Source organism: Delphinapterus leucas, chromosome 2 (genome assembly GCF_059928025.1).
Source record: "Delphinapterus leucas isolate spDelLeu-1000000601 "Yukka" chromosome 2, BTC_Dleu_Yukka2, whole genome shotgun sequence".
Classification (NCBI taxonomy): Eukaryota; Metazoa; Chordata; class Mammalia; order Artiodactyla; family Monodontidae; genus Delphinapterus; species Delphinapterus leucas.
Window position 1 is genome coordinate 75,750,696 of NC_143130.1, and position 22,177 is coordinate 75,772,872.

A 22,177-nucleotide genomic window follows, 5' to 3' on the forward strand; every position below is an offset into this window, starting at 1 on the left:
TAATATTTTTCAACTTTTAAGCCAAATAATATAGTTTATTGTCATGTTTATAATTTAGAAAAATGTAAGCAACCTAAATTTGCAACATGGCTTTTACAGCCGTTGAAAGTCTGGTAGTAATAAAAGAAAACATCGACATCGAGAGATGGTCACCGCATATCTTTATTTGGGGGAAAAAAAAAAGCGATTACAATTCCAAGGATATTATGGTTCCATTTAGAAAATAAACACACATACACACTTTTTTTTAATAAATGACAGTGTTCATCTCTGTGTGGTGGGATTATAGTTTTTCATTCCCGCCTGTTTGCTTTTATATATATTAAAAATTTTTTTAATGAATACGCATTGCTTTGAAATAAAACACAAAAGGTATAAAAAGGAGGTATTTCTTACTGACTGCTTTATATCTAAGTATTATTGGTATTTGTTTAAAGAAAGATATGTTCTCCATGTTTAGACTTCTTGGACTTCTCTCTTTCTCTCATACTCCCATCTAACATATCAGAAAACCCCTTGACTTTACCTTCAAAATGTATTCAAATGATTGCTCTTCCCTTCCACAGCTATTGCACTGTCCACGTCACCATCATATCTTGATTGGACTATTGCAGTAGCCTCTTGTCTCTTTGCTTCCACCATGTACTCTGTTCTGTAGCTAGAGTGATACTATTTTTAATCTTTTCTTAAAAAAATATTTATCTTTTTGACTGCATTGGGTGTTAGTTGTGGTATGCGGGATCTTTTGTTGTGGCACGCAGGCTTCTCTCTAGTTGTGGCGTGCAGGTTTTCTCTTTCTAGTTGAGGCATGTGGGATTTCAGTTCCCCGACCAGTTGCCCCATGCCATGTGGGATTTCAGTTCCCCGACCAGGGATCAAGCTGTGTGCCTTGCATTGGAAGGCGGACTCTTCACCACTGGACCACCAGGGAAGTCCCTAGAGTGATTGTTTTAAAGGCAAAGTCAGTTCATGCCATTGCTTTGCTCATAACCCTAACACAGGCTTCCCATGTCACTAACAGTAAAGGGCTAAATTCTTCCCATGGCCTACATGTCACACCATGTGACTTCTTTGGCTTCATCTGCTGTTCTCTTCTTCCTTGCTCATTTTGCTTCAGCCATATTTCATTTATTCCTTCCATAAATGTTTATCAAGTGTTGTCATGTACCAGGCATTGTTTTAGATACTAGAGCTACAGCAGTAAGCAGAGTTCTTCCACATGGAGCTTACACTTGCCTTTTGTTCTTTCTTGTATACCAAAGCATATTCTTTGTGCTTGCTGTTTCCTTTGCCTGGAAAACTCTTTTCTTGCATGACTTGCTTCTTTACCTCCTTTAGAAATGCCATCTCATTGGAAAGGCCTGACCACACAACACAAAATAGCAACCTTTTCTTTTCCCCATCCTCCCTAGAATGTAAGCTTCTTGAAGACAAGGACTTTGTCTGTCCTGGTCATTTTGATGTTCTTAGTGGCTGGCACACCCTCATACATGGAAGATGATGCTCAATAAATATTTTATTGAGTATTGAATGAATGAACTAAAGTCATAAACAATCAAAATCATCTAAGAAAAAATAGTGCTGTTTGAAATATTTTTCCCAATTTGACCTTTTTTTGCCATTCCGAAGTTTTAAATATTTCTGTGGTGAAATCTAATTTTTTCTTTATATTCTAGTTTTAGTGTGTGTTTAGAAAATTATCCTCCATTACAAAAATATTTACCCATGATTTTATTTATTATTTTATGATTTTAATGCTTTCATTTAAATCATTGATTTATTTGAAGTTTATTTTTGTATATCAATTCAGTACTGAATATCTTACTGTACTGTTTTATTGTTTCTGTTTTTCAGTTGACGCTCCTGATTTTTCTTAGGTATATGATTATATCACTGCTAATAATATTAGTTTTTGCTTTTTTTTCAGCATTTATATTTTTCCAGTTATTGTGGCTGGCTTATAGGTTTCCCCAAAATCTGATAGTTCAAAACAACTATTTTTATCAAAACAGCTATTTTATCTTGCTAATAGTTTTGTGGGTTAGGAATTGTGGAAGGGCCCAGCTTAGTCATTTTTGCATGTAGTCTTTCACATGCCTTCAGTCACATTTGACTAGAGTAGCAGTGACCCGAGCTCTCAGTGGGCCTCATGGCTCACTCATGAGGCTGGCAGTTGGTGCTGGATGTTGCCTGGGACCTCGGCTGGGACTTCTGACCACAGTACCAACTCACGGCCTCCTGACCATGGCAGCTTCAGGGTAGTTGAACTTTTTACATGGCAACTAGCTTCCCCCAGAATGAGAAATCCCAGGTGGAAGTTTCGTGGCCTTTTTTTGTGGTATATGGGCCTCTCACTGCTATGGCCTCTCCCGTTGCGGGGCACAGGCTCCGGACGCGCAGGCCCAGCGGCCATGGCTCACGGGCCCAGCCGCTCCGCGGCATGTGGGATCTTCCCAGACCAGGCCACGAACCCGTGTCCCCTGCATCGTCAGGCGGACTCTCAGCCACTGCGCCACCAAGGAAGCCCTGTACTCTGTTGATTGAAGCAGTCACAACCCTGCCCAAATTCTGCAGGGGTGGGGCAAAGACCTCCATTTCTTGACGGAGATCAAAGAACTTGGATGTTTTAAAAATGGCAACATATATGTTTTATTTTTCATTGGCTAAATATACGGGCTATCATTTCTACAATAAATTTGAATAGTAGTGTAATAGTAAATGTCGTCATACTTTTTGACATTAATGGAGATGATTCTTATATCACCAGACATGACTTTTAGTTTTGAGATAAAGATTTAAAAAAATCATATTCAGGGGCTTACCTGGTGGCACAGTGGTTGAGAGTTCGCCTGACGATGCAGGGGACACGGGTTCGTGCCCTGGTCTGGGAGGATCCCGCATGCCGTGGAGCAGCTGGGCCTGTGAGCCATGGCCGCTGGGCCTGTGCGTCCGGAGTCTGTGCCCCGCAACGGGAGAGGCCACCATGGTGAGAGGCCCGCGTACCGCAAAAAAAAAAAATCATATTCAGGAAGAATTCATACATGCCTGTTTTTACTAAATTAAAAAGGTAAATCAATAAGGATATAAAATTTCATCATGATTTTTAGATAGATGTAGTTATATTCTCAATAATAGAGTTTAAGATGATAACTTCCGGGCTTCCCTGGTGGCGCAGTGGTTGAGAGTCCACCTGCCGATGCAGGGTACGCGGGTTCGTACCCCGGTCCGGGAAGATCCCACGTGCTGCGGAGCGGCTGGGCCCGTGGGCCATGGCCGCTGAGCCTGTGCGTCCGGAGCCTGTGCTCTGCAGCGGGAGAGGCCACAACAGTGAGAGCCCCGCGTATCACAAAAAAAAAAACAAAAACCCAAAAGATGATAACTTTCAATCATGGTAAATAACTTGATGGTAATAGAAGAGTATGAGCAAAATTTCTACTATGGTCATGACTGTATATATGAAGAAGGATTTTGTATTTTTAAGTATGATTCAAAGTACTTATCTGCCTTTCATTGGCTGTCCTGATTGTTTTAGGTGATTTTGGAATTTACCAAACAACAGAAGGAAGAGGATACAATTCTAGTGTTTAATGTTACTCAGTTAGGAACAGAGTCTACAATGAGAACATTTGATTTAACTGCGGTAACTTACTTAAAGAAAATCAGCTTGGATTACTATGAAATTCAAGGTAATAGCCATAAAATTAGAAATAATAGACAGTGACAGATTTAGTATTACTTTTGAGTATCTGAAACACATTCATTTATATAGTAATAATTATAATAAATAATAGCTAGCAGTGTTCTAAGCATTTTATAAATAATAACTCATTTAATCCTTGTAACAATGCTATAAGATAGGCAATGCTATTATCTCCAACTTACACAAGAGGAAACAAAGTCATAAATTGGTTACATAATTTACCCAAGGTCACACTGCTAGTTAGTTAGTGGCTGAACCACGATTAAAACCCTAGAAATCTGCCCCTAGGGTCTGTATTCTTAACTGCTATGATCTACTCCGAGAGTCCATATAAATTCCCTTTATATAGGGAGTATTAATCCCATTTTACAAACAAAGGAAGGTTAAATAAAGAGAGATTAAGTGAGTTACTCAAGATCATGCATCTTACTAATAGCAAAACCTAGAATTTATCTCTGGTCTTATAATATTGAAGTTCTTACTCTTTTGATTCAATAGTGTTCATATATCAGAAGCAGCATCAGGTTATGAAAATGAAAATGGTGGGACATAAAATTAATTCTTTCAGAAGCTTTTATGGTTTATGCATTTCAGTGTACATCTTGTATACTCATTGGATGAGGAATGAAGGAATGGATGAATCTACAGTAATTAAGGTTACCTAATATTTGCCAAGTATTTTAATCAAATATAAAGACCTATTTTTTTGTTATTTTTTAAATAGCTCTAACTAAAATTAACCTCAGCTTAGAAGAAAACTGTTTTATGTGTTAGTAAGCTCCTATAAGCACTGTGGAGAGATGGAGTTTAGATTATTGTCTTAAGGGGAAAAATACAAATAATAAATTTTCTAGGCTATATTTTCCTTTAGAGAAGGTTATTTCAGTGGAAAATTCTGAGATATCTCAGAAACAGGAGTTATAAAACTGCAAATAATAAAAGATGGATAAAAGAGTGGATAAATCCCTTATCCCTCCATGGCTTCTGGAGGTAGTTCCTTGGGACATGTACATGAGGATATAGAGGACATCTGGTGGTACCTGTTGTTTTTAAATTTAAAGAAATTTAACAATTCCCCTCCCTTCAAAAAACTATTTCCTCTTCTGTGTAAGCCTTCTCTTAATCTAAACAAAGGAAAATTATTTAAATTTCTTTAATATGAATGAAATTTTAGAGCTCAACAGAATACTTCATGTTTTTCTAGTTCAACCTCATTGTTATGTAGTTGAGAAAACTGAAGTTAAATAGCTTTTGGTAAAGGTAGAGGTGAATTAGAATTCATATTTCCTGATTCTTAACACCCGTAGTCTTCTACTGCCTTACGAATGCATGTATGGTCTTAAAAACATCTAGAGAAGTTTTGATTACTTTTGAACGCAGATGTACGATCAGAGAAAATAAATACAGTATGCGTGTTTTTAAGTAAGTTGGATGTCAGAGGTAAGGTAAGGATTTGGATTGGCTTATTTCTTTACCAGTGATGACCTTAATATTTAATAACCATGAAAATATGTGCAGGTAGCTTTTTAAAGCTTAATTAATAAAATTTTTTAAGAAGAAAAGGACATGTTGGAAATTCCAAATGTAAAAAAGAGCAATTTATTTGAAACACTTTTTTTTTTCTTTTTCTTTAATCTAGGGTCCAAAAAGAAGCCCCTTCACTTGATTAGCTCTTCTGACAAACCTGGATTAGATCTCTTAAAAGCGGAGTACATTAAGGTAAGGGTCATAGAATGTTTATATATTTATTGTATACTCTAAACTATCCTCTGGAAGGAAAAAGATGACAGTAGATTATTAAAGGCTCTTGTGTATCATAGGTTTGAATCATAGGGATATCTATTGTTTCTCTTTCCGTTTGCACACCTCTTTCTCTTTCACTCAAGTAAGGACTAGGATTTTACAAAGTCACACTTCTTGTCCACAAAGATGGAAGCCTGGGGTGAAGTAGGTCCTACTACTGTCTTCTGGGGCACATTCACCTACCTACATTCATTGTATGTGTAGGTGATATTTGGCTAAGTATCCTACATCAAAAGGGATAAAGTCAAATTGAATTTGGTTCAGAAGAGAATTGCCCGGATTCGGAAGGACTCAAAAATATGTTATATGAAGAATGTTGAAGAGTGTTATATGAACTGATGGTATTCAACTTCATTCAAGATTAGTTGATTTATTTAATTATTCAATAACTGTTGAACGTCTTTTGTGTCAGGTTGTGTTAGGATACAGAGATGAAAAACATTCTTTGTTCTCAAGGAATTTGTAGACCAGTAGGGAGATAGGTAAACAACAATTAAAATATAATGTGTTTTATGGATGCCAAGGGGGGAAAGTGGCAGGGGGTGGGTGGTGTGATGAATTGGGAGATTATGATTTGAATGTATACACTGATGTGTACAAAATGGATAACTAATAAGAACCTGCTGTATAAAAAAATAAAATAAAATTCAAAAAATATATAATGTGTTTGATTCTTTAATAAGGAAGAACACAAAGCATTATGGGAGCAGGGAGGCAGGGATATTGATCTAGCCAGAAGGCTTCTCACAGGGGGTAAAACTTTGAATTTATTGTGTATGTTCCCAAGGGACATAACTTGAACCAATTGGTTATTATGATAGGAGATAGATTTTAAAAAATATGTATTTATTTATCAATTGATTATTTATTTATTTTATTTTTTTTGGCTGCACCGGGTCTTAGTTGTGGCACGCAGGATCTTCATTTCGGCATGTGGGATCTTTAGTTGCGGCATGCATGTGGGATCTAGTTCCCCGACCAGGCATTGAACCCGGGCCCCCTGCATTGGGAGCACGCAGTCTTACCTACTGGACCACCAGGGAAGTCCCAGGAGACAGATTTTTGATTCAGTTTGAAGACCTCATTAAATCAAACTTCTCTAAAGTTTGGATTTCTAAGAAAATGAGGTTTCTTTCACTGGAGATATCCTAAAATAGACTTGCTGAAGACTTTCTAAAGGTATTTAAACATTAGGTGATAGATGGGCTAGACTACCTTTAAACCTTCTAACCCTCAGAGTTTATCATTCTGATCCCTAGCTGCAGTTTCCCAAAAGTGAATGATGCCATGCTCTCCTCTGTTTGAAGGGACGACAAGTTTTTACTCTTATGATAAATAAATAGATTTGGATGTAACTTTATAATAATAATAAAATTAAATATATAATGTATTTTAAGATAGTTATAACTAAATATAAATAAATTAAGTACAGATTATAAGTAAATGATTCATTTACTTTGGTCTTAATTCCTTCTTTAGAACTTTTTTTTTCTTTCTTTTTTTTGTTTTTTTTTAGGCTGATAAGAATGGACCCAGTTTTCAAACTAGTTTTGAAAAAACTGAACAAACACTTAAGGTAAGAAATTCTGTTAAAAGAATAGGTCCTGTTTGAAAATAACCTACTCTGTAAGTCTTGAGTATCCTTTGAGGAACCATTAAAAGTTATAAATTAGCCTCATAAATGTCTACCATGCTCTGTGTTTATGATTCAGGATAATAATACTGTTATTTAACTCATTGTATCACATCCTAATTATTTCTAAAGGAGGGAATGCTGTAGATGAGGGAACTTTGATTTACAAAGAACCAACAGGATTCTGAACAAACCAAACTAGATACTGTCTTTTAATGCAGGGTTCAGAAAGTATGTGAAATATAAGGAGAGATGTTGAGTACTTCTGGAGCTATACTAAGGTACTCAAGTACAGGAAGAAGAGGCAAAATGTAATTTTAGGATACAGTAAAAAGAAAATGAGAGAAATGAGTTTCAGATTATACTTTTGAGAGATGGGAAAATCTGTTGAATATTGAATCTTCCTTTTAATAATTTTTATATCCACTTAGTGTCTTGAAGCAATGAAAAGAAGTCCTTTTGTATAAAAAGTGATTATTAAAAAATTTCAACTCGCTATTAGAAAATCTTATATTCTTTAAAGCAATTTGTGTTGCTATTTTAGGTTTCTGGAGTTACTGTTTTTAAAAATATATTTTCTCCTATAAGCTATATATTCTTTATTTTTAAATGATAGGACCATAATTGTGGTTTTAGAAGATTATTTAGTGACTGAGAACTCACTCTTAATTGCATATTTTATATTTAAATCTCATGAATGTCACATTTGAAATCTTTGTTTTTTTAACATCTTTATTAGAGTATAATTGCTTTACAGTGTTGTGTTAGTTTCTGCTGTATAACAGAGGGAATCAGCTGTATGCATACGTATATCCCCATATCCCCATACTTTATGGGGATTCCCTTGTATGTTATTTGTTGCTTTTCCCTTGCTGCTTTTAATATTTTTCTTTGTATTTAATTTTTGATAGTTGGATTAATATGTGTCTCAGCGTGTTTCTCTTTGGGTTTATCCTGTATGGTACTCAATGTGCTTCCTGGACTTGATTGACTAATTCCTCTCCCACGTTAAGGAAGTTTTCGACTATAATCTCTTCAAATATTTTCTTAGACCCTTTCTTTATCTCTTCTTCATCTGAGACCCCTATAATTTGAATGTTGGTGCGTTTAATGTTGCCCCAGAGGTCTCTGAGACTGTCCTCAGTTCTTTTCATTCTTTTTTCTTTATTCTGCTCCCTGGCAGTTATTTCCACCATTTTATCTTCCAGCTCGCTTATCCATTCTTCTGCTTCAGTTATTCTGCTATTGATTCCTTCTAGAGTATTTTTAATTTCAGTAATTGTGTTGTTCGTCATTGTTTGTTTGCTCTTTAGTTCTTCTAGATCCTTGTTAAATGTTTCTTGTATTTCTCCATTCTGTTTCCGAGATTTTGGATCATCTTTACTATCATTACTCTGAATTTTTTCTCAGGTAAGTTGCCTATTTCGTCTTCATTTATTTGGTCTTGTAGGTTTTTACCTTGCTCCTTCATCTGTAACATATTTTTTTGTCGTTTCTTTTTTTTTTTGGTGCGTGGTGCTCTGTTCCTGTCTTACTGGTTGTTTGGCCTGAGACGTCCAGCACTGGAGTTTGCAGGCAGTTGGGTAGAGCTGGGTCTCGGTGCTGAGACGAGGACCTCTGGGAGGCCTCACTCTGATTGATATTCCCTGGGGTCTGAGGTTCTCTGTTAGTCCAGCGGTTTGGACTCGGAGCTCCCACCACAGGAGCTCAGGCCTGACCTCCAGCCTGGGAACCAAGATCCCGCAAGCTTTTTCTTTTTCCTTTGTGCTTAGTGCAGATGCACTTGCTCATAGGGTGCTGCATGCAGAGGCCTCGCGCCCAGCCCTTCACACCAGAGTTCCTAGTGCGAACCGGCTTCTGCTGACACTGTAGCTTCAGTGGCCATGTGCAGAGCCATTTGAAGAGCCTGAAATTATTTCTTAACACGGTGGTAATACATGGTGATTCTGGAGTTTCATGTTCTAACTTATATGTTTTATATAATCATAATAATAGTCATTGAAGATTCAAAAAAGTGATATATATATTCAATCTTGGAATGGCCATGACAGGCAGATTGTAGGCTCTATGGTAATTAGGATTGGGAAATGGAGTAATTAGGTTACCTTGATACTCAAATGAACCCCCAAAATGTGTACGTATAATTTACTCTCCATATATTGCCTGTTTAAGGACTGTGAGTTGTGAGTCTTCCTCTCTTCTCTCTTCCTTTTAAGTGGTGTACGGCAGTGATGCAAGCCTAGTTAGGAGCCTTTTGTATACATCATGCAGACTACTGGTATAATTGGCCTGGGAACTAATTTTCTTTTTAAAATATTTCTAGGTGGCTTTTTCATCTTTAAACCTGTTGCTGCATACACAAGCTCTTCTCTCTTCTCTTAATTACCTGACAACCATAATTCCATCAGATGGCCAAAACATGGGTGATACCAAGGAAGTACAAGTTTCTACTGAAAAGCAACAAAAAAATTCAGCTCTGCAGAAAAGTATGAAAAACACTGTTTTGTTTCTTGTTAGTAAGAGTTTTAGAATTGTAGAGCTAAATGGGGAATCTTATGAGAGACCATCTGGTTAGTCATGTACATGCCATTTTGCCTACCTTTGTTCTTTCCTTCAAACTGAGTCATACATGGGTGCCTGATATGTAAGAAAAATGTAGTTAATACTGTTGTTTAAAAAAAATGTTTTTGTTCTTATTCTGGTGGTGATGGGGGATGCCTTTATATGAGTATTAGGGGAAGAGGACCTGTATTTATTCTGAGCTCTTCCTCCTCTCAGTGGCTCCTGAAAGGACTCCATAGAGGGTTAATCTTCCCTAACATTTTACAGATAAGGAAATCAAGACCCAGAGACATGAGGGCCAGGGTTCAGGGATAGCATCGAATTGGATAAGAGCCCAGCTTTTGGATCAGAAAGAACTCAGTTCAAATCCTGACTCTGCTACTTAAACTATGGGACCATGGGCATGTTATTTAATATTCAGTAACTTCCTTGAGTTTCAGTGTTGTTATCTTTATGTATTTTAAGTTTTTTCTTGCTTTTACATTATCAAAGTAGTACATCTCACTATTAAAAATGCAAACTATATATAAAGAATATATAAAGCAAAAAAAAGTATTTGAAGTACTTAAGAATTTGAGAATTTTAAAATTATTTTAAGCAGAACCATGGTTCACTTAATATAGGGAAGAAACCTTAATAGAGTGTATATTACCAGAATCCACTGTGATAGAATTGCTTTGTTTATATGCAGTGATTGTATCCTCTAAGGAGAGTGACATTATTCACTTCAGGCTGTTTGCCAAGTTGAATGCTTTCTGTGTTATTGTTTGTGATGAGAAGAACAATATTGCTGAAATCAAGATTCAAGGTAAAAGTTCTCATGATATTAAAAATTGTTCAAAAGATAAGCTTTTTTGTTTTTTGCAGTGCTAAAGTATATATAAAATGGAAGGCTCTGAGCTGTGAAAACTGGATTATTTTATTTTATGACATAATTGGATTGCATGTTTTCTTAACTCTGAGAGTTGAACCACACATACTGGTGTTTTGGACCCTTTTGAGAGTTGTCCCAGAGGTGAAAGGAATACTAATGTCAACGTAGGGATGCTGTTGATGAGCTAAGTGTCAACCCAGAATTCAGTTTAAGGTCTGTGAATACACTTTATCTTGGTACAAATGCAAAGCAACCTTACCATGAAGAACAAATCCTCTGAGCCCATTATGTTCTTTTAGGCAAAATCTGCTAAAATGAATGTAGTTTTTTTCTTTGACTCTGTCTTTACCAGCTCATTGTGATCTGGTAAAGGTAAAGAATATGTTTAAGACAATTCTTGAAGAACTTAAAACCCAGAAAACTAGGGTTTTTCTTTGTTCTTTCTAAACTGGCAGTGCATCTACTAGTCTGAATTTGATTCATGAAACTCTTATAGTCTCCATGTAAATGACTGGATATAAGGTGTAAAGAATTTACTAAAATCCTAAGATAATCTATTTGCACTAGATGTAGTTTTTTCACAGGGTTGAAAATTCAAATAATTATTTTTAATGAGTTTATAGGTTTCATTGTTCATAAAACTAAAAATATCTAATATTGCACTTATTTATCAATTGTGAGTTCAAACATTGCTAAATTTATAAAAAATATCACCTACAGAATAAAGTTATGCAATGGAAGAAAAATCTTCAGATCTTATTATGGTATCTATAGAAATTATAATAATATAATTTCTTTTCCAGGACTTGATTCTTCCCTTTCTCTTCAGTCAAGAAAACAGTCACTATTTGCCAGATTGGAAAATATTATTGTCACAGATGTTGATCCTAAGACAGTTCATAAAAAAGTAGGTGATAGTAAATCATTAATATTTTTTGATGATTGAATGTGAGATTTTATTTTAAAATATATTTTATTTTTTAAAATACTAATAAAATATATTTTGATAGAAAAATGTTTCTATAATGATTATAAACCCTTTTAAATTGGGATTTTATTTTGTCATTGTCCATTGGATGGAGTGCATTCAAATCTCTGCTTTTCAGGCTGTGTCAATAATGGGAAATGAAGTCTTTCATTTTAACTTGGATTTGTATCCAGATGCTACTGAGGGGGATTCCTATACTGACATGTCCAAAGTGGATAGTGTGGTGTCACTGAACGTTGGCTGTATTCAGATTGTCTATCTCCATAAATTCCTCATGTCACTTCTGGTAAAATCACTATTTATATATAGATTTTTTGGCTTAGAAATACTTAAAATAAGTCTGATAATTATGATTATTGCAAATCTTAAAACTTTGAATGTCAGGTTGTGCATTGATTTGATTATTGATGGTATTTATGGATTAATGTAGAGGTCAAACCTTTCTTTAACAGTTGAAATCTGAATCATATAATGATTTTTGTCTAGCATTGTCTAGAACTGGAATTATTTTTGCTGGAATATAATGAATCCAAATTCTCAAGTGCAAAAACTATTAAAACTGTTTTTTTCTCTGTTCCTCAGCCATATAAGTCTAATTATAATTAGCCCTTGTCAGGTAGCTCATAAATATGGATGGATAATCAGTAATTCTTTCCTAACTAGAAAGATAGGACTAAACTGCAAGTTATTTATTGGAAAAAAATTAGCACATAAATAAAAAGAAGATGGTGTTAGAAATGATGTGCTTGTCCTCCTGTTTGAATTACTCCTTTTATTTTGTGTCCACAGAACTTCCTGAACAATTTCCAGACAGCCAAAGAGGCTCTGAGTGCTGCCACTGCTCAGGCTGCAGAAAAGGCTGCCACAAGTGTGAAAGATTTTGCCCAGAGGAGCTTTCGTGTTTCTATCAATATTGATTTGAAAGCACCAGTTATAGTCATCCCACAGTCTTCCATTTCCACCAATGCAGTAGTGGTAGATCTTGGGTTAATCAGAGTTCACAATCAGTTCAGTCTGATATCTGGTGAAGACTACTCAGACCCTCCAGTAATTGATAGAATGGATGTGCAGCTAACAGAGCTTAAGCTTTCTAGGTATGCTCTTTCAATAATTATGTATTGATATTTAAGCATTATTTAATATTGTCTATGAAATTTTATGACTATTGAAATTCATGCTCAACATACTTCTGTTGCACAGAACTGGCTTTTAATCAGCTTTTTATTTTGAAAAATCTCAAGCCTACAGACAAATTGCAGAAATAGTACCTATAATTTTTCAAATAGATTCACCAATTATTTACATTTGCTTTAACTCTGTATATACATATTATTTAAAATATTTAAAAATTTAAAATTTTATTTTTATTCAGGTATGAATGACATATTAGTTTCAGGTATACAACATAATGATTTGATAGTCGTATGTATTGCTAAATGGTCACCATAGTAAGTCTAGTTAACATCCATCACCACACATATTTACAGAAAATTTTTTTCTTGTTATGAGAACTTTTAAGATATATGCTCTTAGCAACTTTCAAATATACAGTACAGTCTTATTAACTATAGTCACCATCCTATATGTTACATCCCCAAGATTTATTTTATAATTGGAAATTAAAACATTTTGCTAAACCATTTGAGAATAGATATCTTAACGCTTTGCCCCAGAGTGCTTTAGCATGTGTCTCCTAAGAACAAGGACATTAACCCTCTTACATAATAACCACAATTATCAAATTCTGGAAATTTAACATTGATATAATCTATTATCTAATATGCATTCAATATTCAGATTTTACCAGTTATTCCAAGAACTTTCCCCTCAATCCAGGATAACATGTGGCATTTAATTGTATCCTATATTACTGAGGGGGATTTCTGTACTGACAGACATTTATTCTGGGATAGTTCTTCAGCCTTTCTTTGTTTTTCATGATGATGACAGTTTTGAAGAGTTCAGTCTAGTTGTTTCATAGAGTGACTCTCAATTTAGTTTTGTCTGAGTGATTTCTCATGATTTAATCGAGCTTATACATTTTTGGCAGGAATGCTGTGTAAGTAATGATGTATCTCTAGGACTCACACCAGAGGACATTTGAAAGTGTGTATGTTCATTTTGAAATCATTTTCTACCCCGTCCAAGGAGATTTAATTATCTTAAATACAAAAGGAATGATTATAAGACAAGTCCAGAAAAGAATCCTGGTTGAAGAGCTTTATAAACTTAGAAGTAGCTTACTTTTCATCTTGCCGTTTTTTCTCTAATCTCTGTACCAGCACACATATCAGTCCTTGAACAACTGTATTGATGATTTCCCCCATAGCTTCAAAAATAACAGTTTCTTTTAAAAATTTACTCAGGTTGTCATCTATCTTCTGTTTAAAGAAAAAAGTTTTCTTAAAGGCTAATTGTATGTCATATACAGTTGACCCTTGAACAGCACGGGTTTGAACTGCATGGTTCTGCTTACGTGCAAATATTTTTTTCTAGTGGTAAATAACACAGTATTATACAACCTGTGGTTGTTTAGAACTGTGGTTATGGAGGAACCACATATACAGAGGAACCAAAATATGAAGGGCAAACTATAAGTTACATTGATTGCATGGAGGGGTTGTCATCCTAGTCCCCCGTGTTGTTCAAGGGACGGCTGTGTTTTAATCTGTCCATGCTAGTATATTGTAGATTAAATTAATTATAGACCAAGCTTAGAAAACACTAAAACAGCATTGTTTCAAATCAATGTTTAGAGCAGCAACTTTGGGCTTCGTGTTTTTTTTAATGATATGTTGCATTTACCCCTATGTTTATGCATATATATCAATTATATTTTTCATTAGGACAGTGATCCAGCCAGGCATCTCCCATCCTGATATTCAGCTGTTGCATCCAATTAATTTGGAGTTTTATGTAAATCGGAATCTAGCTGCATCTTGGTACCACAAGGTGCCTGTTGTGGAAATTAAAGGTCATCTTGAGTCAATGAATGTGAGTATATGAGTGAAAAAAACTTTTTTTTAAAAAATTATTTTTAAAATTTATTTATTTTTGGCTGCACTGGGTCTTCATTGCTGCGCGCGGGCTTTCTCTAGTTGCGGCGCGTGGGCTTCTCATTGTGGTGGCTTCTCTTGTAGTGGAGCACGGGCTCTAGGCACGCGGGCTTCGGTAGTTGTGGCTCACAGGCTCTAGAGTGCAGGCTCAGTAGTTGTGGCTCACAGGCTTAGTTGCTCCGCGGCATGTGGGATCTTCCCGGACCAGGGCTCGAACCCGTGTCCCCTGCATTGGCACGCGGATTCTTAACCACTGCACCACCAGGGAAGTCCCAGAAAAAAACCTTCTTATTGAAAGTTCAGACTCTGAAGACTTTCTCATTATAAATCTAAATGAAATGTGGAATTTTTACTGATTGTTGTAAGGAAAATTTCAGTGTGATACTGTCCAACAGGATCTTTATTAATTTTAGTAGAATTTAATCTTCAGTTAAATGTTACTTAGCCTTTAAATTTGTTTTGTGTACACGTTAGCAGTGATCTGTTTGTAAATTATTTATTAGTGTATCATAATTATAGCTCATTCTATATATTATATACGTACTCTTTTATTTTAGGGATATCTGAGTACCCCTCAGATAATTATAGCATTGAGTGAAATGCCAATTTTTCATATTGAAGGTGGCGTTTTTATTACGTTGAAATTGTTATTGTTTAAAAAGTAGAATTTATGTGTGTTCTGAAAGTCACTTATTAAAAAAAGTGATCTGATTTCTTTAATAATTATTAGCTTTCACTAAGGGTCATATTGGTTAAGTAGATGAAACTAATATTGACTTGTAAATCACATTGTTTTTCTCCAAACACTGTCTTATATTTGAAAATGAAATTTTTAACATAAGTAGTGGAATACTTGAGTGTACAGTGATTTTATAACTTTTTGGTCAATGTTAAGAGTTTCCTGTCCTTAGTGTTTTGTTACTAAGGATTTGTTTTCCATATTAAAATTGTTTCATTTTAAAATGAAATATCTTTATCTTTTCTTGGAACATATTTCACAGGTTAATCTAAATCAAGACGATCTTAATCTTTTATTTCGAATACTAGCAGAAAATCTTGGTGAGGCTACTGAAGACTTGAATAAAGTGAAACCGAGAGTGCAAGAGACAGGTAAGAGATTGACAGTAGGTGGTGTAATAAATGTCTTTTTACAATTTTTTAGGGGAGACAAACAATAAAAATGAAGTAAACAAACATATATTTACAAATTGCGATTTGTAGTACCAAGAAAACAAATAAGATGTTATTGAATAAAACCATAGTTTGCTTTTAAGTTGAGTAAAGTCAGTTATTTCTAAGTTGCATGAGTTAGGCGGAGGCCATAAAGAAGGGTTTCAGATCAATGCTGAATTCTGGAAAAATTTTTGAACTTGCATGTATAGAGAAAAAAACATTTTAAGTTGGCACTAGGCTATGTAGCATACTTGATCTGACTTTTATTTTTTATTTTTTTAATTTTTTGCGGTACACGGGCCTCTCACTGCCGTGGCCTCTCCCGTTGCGGAGCACAGGCTCTGGACGCGCAGGCCCAGCGGCCATGGCCCACGGGCCCAGCCGCCCCGCGGCATGCGGGATCCTCCCGGACCGGGGCACGAACCTGCGCCCCCTGCATCAGTAGGCGGACTCCCAACCACTGCGCCACCAGGGAAGCCCTGACTTTTATTTTTTAATTTTTTTAAAAATTAAAAAAAAAAAATTGTTTTGGCCGTGCTGTGTGGCATGTAGGATCTTAGTTCCTTGACCAGGGATCGAACCCATGCCCCCTGCAGTGGAAGTGCAGACTCCTAACCACTGGACTACCAGGGAAGTCCCTTGATCTGATTTTTAGCTGTATAAAGTGAAGTGGTTGATAAATTACCAGTGAACAAAGATACTGAAAAAATTGTACAGCAATAAAAATGCAAATAGTATTTAAATTATTAGATACAGTGGCCCTTAAAGGCAAAGTAACTACCAGACTTATTTTTTAAGCTGTTTTATATGTACACATATACATACACAGTGTCTTGGTGTTCATTCCCTATCTATATATATGCGGTGTATAGATACAACTCATTCTTTCTAATGGCTGCTTGGTATTAAATTCTGTTGAAGTATCATAATTTAGTTAGCAAATCCCTATCAATGGACATTTCAGGTGGTTTTCAGTCTTTCACTCTTACTGTGTTGCATTAAATATCCTTGTACATACACTTTTTTACAAGTGCATGTTTATCTGTAGGGGAAATACCAGGACTGCTGGGTTAAAGGGTATTTAGTTTTTGTTAAATTAAAATAATAATTGAATTCAATCAATACCTTTAATAAAATTAATTTTATTAACATTTTGACAGATTTGCCAGTTGACCCCCATAGAACTTATACTCATTTTGTACTCCCATCAGGTGGTTTTTTTGTGCTTTTTCTAACAGTGTATTACCAGATTTAAAAATTTTTGCCAGTTTGCTGCTGAGTGAAAAATGGTATCTCACTGTATTTTTTCAATTTAAAAAAACTTTTTTTTACCTGAAACTAATGTAATATTACATGTCAATCGTGTCTCAGAAAAAACCCAAAATACTAGGGTGGAAAAACCTTTTTTTACAGTACGTTAATACATATAGTAAAGTGTGCAAATCTTCAGTGTACAATTCAGTGGATTTTTATATATGGCTACACCAGTGTAATCACCATGATTAAGATATAGAACATTTCCAGCACTGCACCCTAGAGCTCTCCCTATGCCTTTACCTATCAATACCAAACACCCACCCTGACCCTGAATCCACCCAGAATTAAGTACCATTCTGATTTGTAATATCATGCATTAGTTTTGCCTCATTTTGAATTTCATATAAATGGAATCATAGAGAATTTACTTTCATTTTTGGCTTCTTTCTTTTTTTTTTTAATTTTCACATGTTTTTATTCCATTAAAAGCGAAACAAAATCTAAATCCATACTCATAGAACTATTACACTTATTTAAAGTTTTGACAGTGTGCAAAATTAAAGTTTGGATAATTAATCCAAACTTTAACATGAGTATTCTCTTGTAAGGTGATTTCTTTCCTTTAATAAATAATAGTATAAAATATATATTATTCTGGAAGCAAATCATCTCCTAACTGTTCATCAGCAAACTCATCCTTGTTGACTCTCTTTTTGGCTGCGGCTTTGGGTCTTTCTATTTGCGGGCCAAGCGGATCCACATAGGAGGCATCTGGCTCCTTGTTACTGCTGCTCTCATTATGAGGCTCGTCTGTCCCAGGCAGGGCTCAGAGCTGGGCGTTGAGCCGCTTGCCTCTGCTACTGGAGCCACAGTTCTGGCCACTGTCACTGCCAGCGCTCCTGTCTCTCCTACCATGGGGACCCCCGCTGCCATCCCTGCCAGACTTGATGCGCTGTTCCCTGATTTCTTTCATTTTTTCCAATCTCTTGAGTATTGTTGCATATTCTTGAACTTCTTTTAATCGAGTGTCTGTGCAGAGATGTACCAAGAAACGTAGACATTCAACATTTTCTGGAAAATTTCTGTGAATATCTTTGTAAGTATCTAACGCTTTTTGGTAGTTACCACTTCTTCTAAAACAACTAGCTACCATCAGCTGCCATTTCACCTGTGTAGGCTGTATAAGAGAAGCTCTTTCAAAGTACTGAATGGCTTTTTCACAAAACTGGGTTTCGGTGTAATAGGCTGCGAACCACTTGTTGACTTCAGTGTTGGACGGGAAATACCTGTATGACTCATAGTAATATTGGGATGCTTGGGATTTATCCCCCTCAGTGTCATATAATCCTCCCAGTTTAGACAAAGCTCTGGAGTCAGTTGGAACAACACTGATCAGCTGCATTAACCATTCCATAGCTCGATTGGGATCTTCCATTAATTCGTATACACTTGCTGTCTGGTAAAGGACTTGGGTGCTGTCTCTTAGGATTGCGTGAAGTTTCAGGAAGCAGTCCAAAGCTTCATCAAGCTGGTTTAGCTTCTTATAGGTAAGGCCAATATTATAAAGTGCTTTAGTACAAGAAGAATCATTTCTTAGAGCCTCATTTTAGAATTCAGCTGCCTTCTCATAATCACCATTTGCAAAAACTGTGTTCCCTTTATGAGTAAGAACTGACGGATTATATCTGTCAGAGTTCACAGCTAAATCTGCATAGCTACCGGCTTCTGCAAATTCATTTTCCAAATAATACAGGAATGAGTGGTTGGGTGCAGCTGCACTCTTCACTCTACTGTCCTTTTTTCCAAACATTTTAAAGGTCTCTACAGCTTGATTAAAAATCCTTTTGTCTCAGGTATGTAATTGCGTTATTTCCAGATCATTTGTCAGCTCTACATACTGAGAAGCTTTCACAACTTCAACACACCAATCATAACCTACAGCAAAAGATGTTTCAATTACAGGAGCAATGAGTTTTGCAACTGTCATGATGTATTTTTCTGCCATGTCTTTCCTTTCACATTCCATTTGCCTTAGATGATCATTTTTTATAGATTCAATCACTAAATTAGTATGTGGGTCATCACTTGGTGAAATGTATTTATCATCTTCATCAGTTTCTAATGGAACAGCAATCAAGTTTTGGAATGCCTTCATTTTTTCTCAATCTCCAGCAGAAAAGTAACTAAGGATTAGGTTGAAGCCTGCCTTCAGATTTGGTGCCATACTCATTATGTGCTCAAATAAATTAATGGCACCTGAATACTGCCCAGGTTTTTTTGTGTGTGGTTTTTTTTGCGGTACGCGAGCCTCTCACTGCCGTGGCCTCTCCCGCTGCAGAGCACAGGCTCCGGATGCGCAGGCTCAGCGGCCATGGCCCACAGGCCCAGACGCTCTGCGGCACGTGGGATCCTCCCGGACTGGGACACGAACCCGTGTCCCCTGCATCGGCAGGTGGACTCTCAACCACTGCGCCACCAGGGAAGCCCTGCCCAGTTTTAATAAATGTTAACTCCAATGTTCTGCATAATTTTAATCCTCATTTCTTTATGGACACTTGGAATTTGATATAAGGCTATTTGGTAGAATTTAATGGCTTTGGAATAATTTCTTTGCTTTAAATAAATATTTCCCATATTCACTTTCAACCGTCCTGCATTGCTAAACATCTTATTTTTCACTATAACTTGATAGGTGTTTGGTGCTTCAGCATACATTTCATTAGCTGAATATTGACTGGCCAAGTTGAAAAGAACTGATTAAGTTAAATCCAAATTGATGTTTTCTGGACTTGTAACTTGTTCTCCTTGTTTCACCGGGACTCTCTCTTTTCTTCCTGCATCTTTTGCCTTTTCTAAGGCCAATTTTAAGTCTCCACGACTGTTAGCAATACAGCTTTCTTCTACCGACTCATTTACTTTCTTCTCCACTTGTCTCATCTTTTCTTCTCGACTGTCTTCGTTCCTGGCCTCCAGGGGCGGTGCAGGGCCCCACGACTGACCGAGGGGATCGAACGCAGAGCCTCTCAAAGCTGTTTTGGTAAAACTAGCTGCCCTCACTGCTGTCATGGGTCTAGTAACTCCATCCTGAAGAGCCCCTGCATTGGTCTTCCCACTGCTGATGCCAGGGATGTCTTGGACCCATACCCAGTAGCTACAGGTCTAGCAACCGCTGTGCTTGGTATTTTAGCAGTTACGGGAGGTCTTCTGGCATGACTAGTTCTCACAGCTTGCTGAAAAGTTGTGTCATTCTCCAGTTCCTCGGTATCATAGGTTGGATTGTAGTCATTATAGCCAGACTAAAGATCATCTTCATCTGTCTCTGGGGCGAGGTATCCATTTTGCATCATTTGTACCTCTGTGAGAGTGGGCCCGAGCTCGTGCCTCCGCAGAGTCTTGCCGGGGATTTCGGAGCTTCGCGCCACGAACTCAGGGTTCGGGGCTTGAGGGCCGCGCACGGCTTCCGGCGGGGTGGGGGGGTGGGCACGGGCCGGGGGCAGAGCCCCCGCGCCCCGTCCCCACGGCCCCTTCGGAGGGCGGCAGGCACCCACGCCGCCCCGAGCCCTCTCCCCGCTCGCGGCGAGGGGAGCAGCGTGACCGCGAGCGCGGCGGGGCCGGCGCGGCCTTTCTGGGGCTCAGCAGAGAGCTGTGCGGCTGCAGCGCTGCCACGCGCGGATCCCTTGGCTTCTTTCAACATTTTGTGGGATTCATCCGTGTTGATGTCTATAGCGCTAGTTTGTTCTTTTTATTCCTGTTTCCAGTATTTGACTGTCATGAGTAAAATTGCTATGAATGTCATTGTAGTCTTTCGGCACACTTATATACTGTTTTCTTTTGGACATATAGCTAGGAGTAGAATTACCGGGTCATATGTTAGCTTACATTTCGCTTCAGTAACTCACGCCAGGCTATATTGAACAGTTTTCCAAGTGGTTGAACCAGTTTACTTTCCTACTAGCAATGTATGAGAGTTCCAGTTGTTTCACATTCTCACCAGTACTTGCTATCCTCAGTCTTGTAAAATTTAGCCATCCTGGTGGTTATATAGTAGTATCTCTATGTTTTTTATTTGTTCCCTGGTAACTAATGAAATTAAAAACCTTTTCATATGCCATTTGGATGTCCTCTTTTATGACATGATCATTCAAGTCTGTTGACCATTATTTTTACTGAGGTATGGTCTTTTTTCTAATTGGTGTATAGGAGTTGTTTATTCATTCTGGTTAGGAGCCCTTTGCTGGTTATATGTGTTATATGTATACATGTTAGTGTATGTGTAGAAATATCTTCTCCCTATCTGTGCTTTACCTTTTCACTCTCTTAATAGGTTTTCTTTTAATAGAATTAGTTAATTTTAATGAATTCTAATACACAATTTTAAAAAATGATCAATGCTTTTTATTTCCTATTTAAGAAATCTTTGCCTGTTCCAGGAATTGTTTTGTAGAAGCAAAATATTTGGTAGAATTATTTTCCCTCAATCACATTATGTTTGGAACAGTGCTGAAATAAGGTGATAGTTAAGAAACCTTGCCCTGTGCATTGCTTTCTCAAAGGTAATAATTAACAGCAGTGGTTTTCCATATGGAAAACACTAGACAAGGTACTGAATCTGTCTGGACCACAATTTGCTCATATGTGAAATAAGGACAATGTAAAGGTTTTACCTTAAAGTGTTGTTATAAGAGTTAAATGAGATAGTCTGTGAACGTCTGTTAGCACAACATCCAACACAGAGATTAAGTACTTTGCAAGTGATAGCTATCATTAGTGTTGTGTATTACAGTTTAGAAAGCAATTTTACTGCATTTCAGGATGTGTGAATTTCAGGACAACAGGGTCATATTCATATGGTTTTACTTTTGATTCTTGAAGAGGCTTTAACTCCCCCCCCCCCGCTTCTTTCATATCAAGCCTTAGCTCTTATTATCCTCCTTATGATGTAACCATATCAAACTCCATTCTGTTTGCAAAACCTATCCTGATGTGTTATCTCTCTGTGGTTTTCTACTACCTCTTATTTTATTCTTCTCTGTGTGAGGAGCTCCTTCAGTTCTACTTGAATTATAACTCTCCTATTAAGACTTTCTTGACCTTCTCATGACAGTGTCATGCTTAGTTCTGTGCTTTCTAC

At 36.8% G+C, this 22,177-nt stretch overlaps 1 protein-coding gene and 1 pseudogene across 4 annotated transcripts in view; one reads left to right on the top strand and one right to left on the bottom strand.

Annotated features, from left to right (window-relative positions):
* The window catches only part of VPS13C (vacuolar protein sorting 13 homolog C), a 175,134-nt gene that overhangs the window by 76,273 nt on the left and 76,684 nt on the right, over positions 1–22,177 (top strand). For all 4 annotated transcript variants that reach the window (XM_089907142.1, XM_022579675.2, XM_022579677.2 and 1 more), the window contains 10 exons: positions 3,533–3,686; positions 5,340–5,419; positions 7,020–7,079; positions 9,460–9,622; positions 10,390–10,506; positions 11,376–11,479; positions 11,679–11,846; positions 12,350–12,654; positions 14,407–14,554; positions 15,618–15,726. In XM_089907142.1, coding sequence (XP_089763268.1) covers positions 3,533–3,686; positions 5,340–5,419; positions 7,020–7,079; positions 9,460–9,622; positions 10,390–10,506; positions 11,376–11,479; positions 11,679–11,846; positions 12,350–12,654; positions 14,407–14,554; positions 15,618–15,726 — 1,408 coding nt within the window. The remainder of the gene's footprint in view (positions 1–3,532; positions 3,687–5,339; positions 5,420–7,019; positions 7,080–9,459; positions 9,623–10,389; positions 10,507–11,375; positions 11,480–11,678; positions 11,847–12,349; positions 12,655–14,406; positions 14,555–15,617; positions 15,727–22,177) is intronic.
* Positions 17,619–20,470, bottom strand: LOC111177684 (intraflagellar transport protein 88 homolog; annotated as a pseudogene).